The following is a 6,000-nucleotide window of genomic DNA, read 5'->3' on the forward strand; positions in this document are numbered from 1 at the left end:
CTGATAGCAGAGGTCTCCCCGGGCACTGCATCAAACTGCACTACTCTGTCCCCGGGAAACCTTCACTCTGCGCCCCACCTTCTCGGCTCCAGGAGGGTCACATGGCCACCAATCTGCCCATCTTTCTCCGATTTCCAGAAGCCCCGGATCTCCGCGCACACTGCCACAAACTCCAGTGCCCAGCCCTACGGTACCTAGTCTCTGGGTGCCCTCATTCCATGCTGGGTGCCCTCTGCCCGAGGCATTCTCTGTGTGGCGAGGGCACCATTCAGGACCCACCCCCACTGGAAACATTCTCCCCGTGCGTCCTCATACGCCCACGGCACGCAGGGCGCTCTCCGAGGTACATTCAAAGGCAGCTTCTCTGAAGGGGGCTTCTTTCTGTGGAACCCCCCCCCCAACCCCGAACATTTCCCGAGCAGGGGTTCCCCGGGAGCAACCCTGTACCCCCTCGCGTGCCAATACAGTGAGGCTCGACGGCACTGGCATCAACCCCTCCCCCCATCTTCGGAGAGCGCGGATCGCCCCCAGGCACTGCCCCAAACGCCAAGCCCCCCTGCACTCCATCACACCGCAATGCACTGCGCCCTCGCTGCGAGGTCAAGGCAGGCTTCCGGCGGGGGGCTTCTGTGGAACTCCCACCCACCCATTGGCTGACTCGCGGGGGTGCCACCGACTCCCTCAAGTGCCAATGTGGTGCGACCTCTGCCCTGTATGTGTAATGCAGCCTATATGTGGCGAGAGGGCACCGCTCCACACACATCTTCAGAGCCAGGGATCTCCCAGGGCACTGCCCCAAACACCAGAACCCACTCCCAGCCAGCCCACCGCTTTGAAGGCGATGACAGGGGGTCTTCTAAGGAATCCCGTCCCCCTCATCCTCACAACGCCGGGAGCTCCCCGGGCACCGATTGAAACTAAGCGAGGCACTCTATACCCAATGCCTCAGTATGCATAATGACATCCTCTCTGTGGCGAGGGTATCGCTCTAGACCAACCCACCCTATCTGCGGAGGGACAGGACCCCCACAGCGACCTCAGCCCCGCAGCCTAAACCACCCGCGCTGCATTCAGTGGCAGGCTCCCAGCGGGAGGGGGGGTGGGGGCTTCTAAGGAATCCATTGCACTCCCTACCCCCATCTTCAGAGACCCAGACTAATCCCCTCCGCCCAGGGAGACAACATGTGCCCCCTCGCGCGCAAATGCAGTGAGACCTCTGCTTTAGTATGTACAATGGCATCCTGTATGCGACATGGGCACCTCTCTAGACCCCCCTATCTTCTGAGGAAGCCCCCCCCAAAACCACTCCACACTCAAGGTCCCCCACCCCACAGCCTCTGCGCGCCCTTGCATTCCATGCAGTGCGCCCTCCGCTGTCCATTCGATGCCAGGCTCCCACAGCAAGGGGGCTTCCGTGGAATCCCAACCCCCCTCACAGAGCCGGGAACTCCCAGGGCACTGACGCAGCCTAAATCCCCTCTCCCCGGGGATCCTGTCTGTCTGCCCCTCACCCCCCCCCCACCGTCCATGCAGTGCGCACATTCAATGGCATTCTATCTGAAACTGACAGCCCCCTTTGCCCCCTGCTCCCCAGGGGGCGCCACTGCGTGCGCAGGAATAAATACCCAGCAGACGGAAGGCAAGGGCGAATGGTGACATTCAGCCGGGAACAGAGGAGCTTTTTAGGGTTCCAGTGCGCGCACAAAGACGTGTCAAGAGAACTTGGGCCGGAGTCAGGGAATGTGGGTTTGCACTGAGTCACCGCCGGTTTATAGGCTGCCTGCTGCAGCGCACGGTAGGGTAGGCCGGGCTCCGCCGCCGGGCTGCTCGCGGACAACAGAGACCCGTCTGTCCACGTGGAGTCGGGATCGCCCCATCCCTTCCCCGAGAAGACATTTATTTAGGACTGCGCAAAATATAGTTGCTGTATCCCTTTCGTAAACAAATATGCCGTGTACGCGCTCCTGAAAAATATACGTACATCGAACGTAACAGTCGTGCTTTAAGAGGCAGCGTTTCAGAAACGCCACGCACGTTGTCGTGGACAGCTTATTGGACGACAAGATACATATTCCCATTCCACACGTATAGACTAGCATGCGTACCTAGAATAAAAGGTGCGCACCTTTTAATGTTTTCTTTACAAACGGGCTCTGGGGTTCTGATTGTGTCTCTTACCAGGCTAGAATCACCCAGACTTTTGATTTCTTTCACAGAATTAAAAAATGCAGCCAGAATCTGTAAGGGCTTTTCGCGCCCGGCTCTGGCAGTGAGGGGCACCTTGATGTGTACACCGTCCCCAGTTCACGCCGGGCACTGCTTTAGAAACACAAAAACATAAAACAGTAGAGCCTCATCCTAAAAAAAAAACGCGCAAATCACCACTAGGCCGCTGGTTCAAGTGGAAAATACACGAGAAAGGAATTGGGCTTCGCGAACGCCATTCACACGTGGGGCACGCGGCGCTGGGCCTCGCGCCATCAGCGCAGCGCATGTTTCACTCACCACGGGAAAGCGTCCGCGACAAGTGTGTATGTGCCAGGGTTACCAATCCCGTCAGCGCATTACACCCGTGCATTGGTGCTGGCAAACCCAACCCTCAGTGCCCTGGCTGGCAAAAGTAGTTCCAAGCAGTTGGTTACAGGAAAACATTCGCATTTCTAGCGCCACGATGCCCTAAACTGAACCAGAAATCTGTGCGCACAAGAGAGTCATCAAAGCAGTGGCTGCAAATGGTGCTCCACAGTGTAGGTAGAAATGGCCACGGTTGTGAAAAATAATGTGTAATGTTACAATACGAGAAGGGACACGGGTCAGCTGGATGCAAGACGTACCTAAATGGACCCCGCCCCCTCGTATTATTAATGAGATATGCGCTTCGAACACCACGGACGTATTTAATATATGTAACGGGCGTTGCTACAACCCAGAGCAACAGTCAACCTGTCCATCTACTTCAAGTTCACCCGGATTCGGACACAGAAATGCAGCTTGAGAATAAACCCACCGAACTATCTTGCTGCTTGTGAGTCGTGACGTAAAGCGCACACATCTGAAGCAGGTGTGCTTGTGAGTCGTGACGTAAAGCGCACCCATCTGAAGCAGGTGCGCAATCAAATGGACTTTCCTGTCATTTTCGAAATGTGGCAAGGAGGTTACGCACGCACTCCGCCCCCCTAAGGTGTAACCCTCCCCGAGCCCCCCCCCCCGCCGATTGGAACTTTTGACCAACAGGTTTCAGATCACTCTGAAGCAGAAGCATAAACCCGCTGAACTCAACTATTGCATCCGTTATGAAGTGCAAGTTGCGTGTATTTCTCGCTAGCTGGTGCATAAACCCACTGAGCAACTTCACTATTATTCACACAGGTGAATTGCATGTTACACACTATTATATATGACAGGTCCATAGCCCCTCCTGGTTACATTACTTGGGTATTAACTGTGACCTGAAGGTCACATACCTTTACTTGTGCGCAATGGTCCATCCTACCAGACAGTTTACGACAATTTGACCTATGACCTGCACGTGACGCGCAGATTCTTGGAGAAGGCGAGGTGCTCAACCCACTTAGCTATCGAACTGTAATTTGAACTTTGACATGCGGAGGGTGCACAGATTCTTGAACAGGGCCCTTGACAAGACTAAGGGTCTGATTAATCGATTTTTTCCACGGTTAAAAGTGGCTTTGCACTGCTGAAACATACCCCGATTCAAGAAACTGTGCAAAGTGTATTTTTGCAGTAAAATTCACATAAACGTTTTATAATGGCAAACCCCCATTGGAAAAACGCCCTGTGAATAAGAGCCAAGGTGTACTGCAAAAATACACTTTGCACAATTCCATTAATCAGAGTTTGTGTTGGCAGTGCAAAGTCACTCTGAACCGTGCAAAAAATCCCATCAATCGGGCCCTAAGCCGTCTACAACTTGAACCCTGGCCTGAAGATCGGACTCGCTGCTCTGGCCACTGCGCTACCTTGCTCGGCTGTGTGCGCCCGGGTCTGCGCGCGGCTCGCAGGCCGCCCACGGGCCTGAACCCGTGGCGCCATCTCTCCGGGTTTCGCACCTGCGCGCGGCACGCACGCCACGGCTGGACCCGCTGAGCTACCCGGCAGCAGCGGCGCTCACCTCTCTCGCTGCTCTGGATGACATGCGCGATCTCGTCGGCGTCCACATGCTTGGTGTCGTCGAAGCTGTAGAAGGACATGTGCAGGCCCTCCTCCTGGAAGACCATGTGCACCCCTTCCACGGAGAAGTAGCAGTTGCGCTCCAGCTTGTCGTCGCTGTACACCAGGAGGGCGCGCTTCCACTTGTGGAAGCGGAACATGGACAGGAACATCTCGCCCATCTTGGAGTAGGCGGGCGAGACCCGGGTCAGGTGCGAGTACTCGCTGCCCCGCAGGGTGAAGCCGGTGGCCAGGGCCCCGGCCGAGATCATGGGGATGTTCCAGTGGGAGGCCAGCCGCGCCACCGAGGCCGCCGCGTACTCGCACACGGGCCCCAGGATCAGGTCGGGCTTCTGGCGCTGCACGGCCGCGTCCACCAGCAGGAAGAGCGCCCGGTTGCCGCACTCCGAGTCGCCGTACTCCACTCGGAAGCTGACCCCGGGCAGGAGCGCGCCGTCCTCGCGCAGGCTGCGCAGGGCGTACTCGATGGCCGGCTTGACCCGGGCCAGGGAGAACATGTACACGTTGTCCTGGGGCAGCAGCACCAGCACGTTCACCTGGTCCTCGCCCCCCGGCTGGCTGCTGCCCTCCACCAGCGCCAGAGTTAGGGCGACGCTCAGCAGCACCGCAACAGAGGGCACCATCTCTCAGCAGCCAGCGCGTGCACTTGTTCCCCTCTCTCTGCCTCCTCAGGGGATACCGGGCAAAAGTTCTTCCAAAAGTCCAAACGTGGGGATTCTGCAGGATGCTTGGTAGAGTCCTGCTCTGGGGGTGCTGTCTCCTCGGGGTGCAGTGGCAGGGTGCCCTGGATTGAGCCCTTCAGCACTGCCACTGGTGGGGCATCTCCCGTTTGATCTCATTGAGTCTCCCTGGTCCCTGCACTAGGCTCCGTTTAAATACTGTGGCAGCCGGGCTCCTTACCACACATGGAGCTCGCAGGAAAGGGCGCTTTTTTTCTCCCTCCAGGAGTTGCTCATTAACATTCCTGCGTCATTCCTCAGCCTCACGCCTCTTTCTTAAAGCGCCACACTCCCGGGGCTGCCTGTCACAGCATTGTCTGAAGGTGGGTGGGTGGGGACGGACGGGGGGCGACGACCGGGCGCAATCCTAGGCATCTTTTTAAAGGATGCCTTATGTGACTAGATGTCGAGTTCATCATACGCAACATGTCTTAGTGCAGAACGCAAGCTACTGGGTCGTTGACCCACTGAGCTAACAGAGGGAATCCAGCGAGCTTTTACAGGGGGCATCACGCAGTGGGGGGTAACTAGGAATGCTATGCCACTCCACCCGACTGAGGCGTCTATGTGCTCATGTGAAGGAGCGAACAGCATCTGTTGCAACGAGTTTTCTGGAACTTTTCGGAGACTGCAACAGTTTATAGTTTACAAAAACGTATACATAGGAGGAAACATATATGCACTAAACTATCTGAATTATTTTGGCAAAAATGACCTGTGTAATAACTGGCTGTGCGGAGGTCACACATCTAAACGTAGGCGCCGCGAGGCGTCTAGTGCTTTTTGTGCGCTTGTGTGGACGGAGGAGTCTTGGGAAGAAAGGTGGTGTTTCCGTCTGTATCTTTTGTGGACCCTTTTAGGATTTTTAGCTCAACTTTTTTTTCAATAAGTGTACGGGGGTCAATGTGTCCCCACCCCCCAAGCCAAACGGGGCTTTCAGTCGTGTCGACAATGTATTGTTTCCGTACTTCTCTATTGCACGTCACAAATACAGGTGTTTCATGTACGGTAACTTCCGGCAGCTGCAGTTCCCGGTGAATGCAGCCTGAATGTTCAACAACTGCTTGAGATCTCAAGACGGAGTATGCAG

General features: G+C 56.0%; 1 protein-coding gene across 2 annotated transcripts in view; it reads right to left on the reverse strand.

Annotated features, from left to right (window-relative positions):
• NPR3 (natriuretic peptide receptor 3) overlaps positions 1 to 5,107 on the reverse strand; it is a 295,266-nt gene extending 290,159 nt beyond the window's left edge. Inside the window, exon 1 of one of the 2 annotated variants that reach the window (XM_069627088.1) lies at positions 4,133 to 5,107. In XM_069627088.1, the coding sequence (XP_069483189.1) occupies positions 4,133 to 4,814 (682 nt within the window). In that variant the 5' untranslated portion in view covers positions 4,815 to 5,107. The remainder of the gene's footprint in view (positions 1 to 4,132) is intronic. The other variant, XM_069627087.1, reaches the window with a different exon arrangement.
• Between the last annotated feature and the right edge of the window lie 893 nt (positions 5,108 to 6,000).

The sequence above is a fragment of the Ambystoma mexicanum genome, chromosome 6p, assembly GCF_040938575.1.
Source record: "Ambystoma mexicanum isolate Mex_15411 chromosome 6p, UKY_AmexF1_1, whole genome shotgun sequence".
NCBI classification, from domain to species: Eukaryota; Metazoa; Chordata; class Amphibia; order Caudata; family Ambystomatidae; genus Ambystoma; species Ambystoma mexicanum.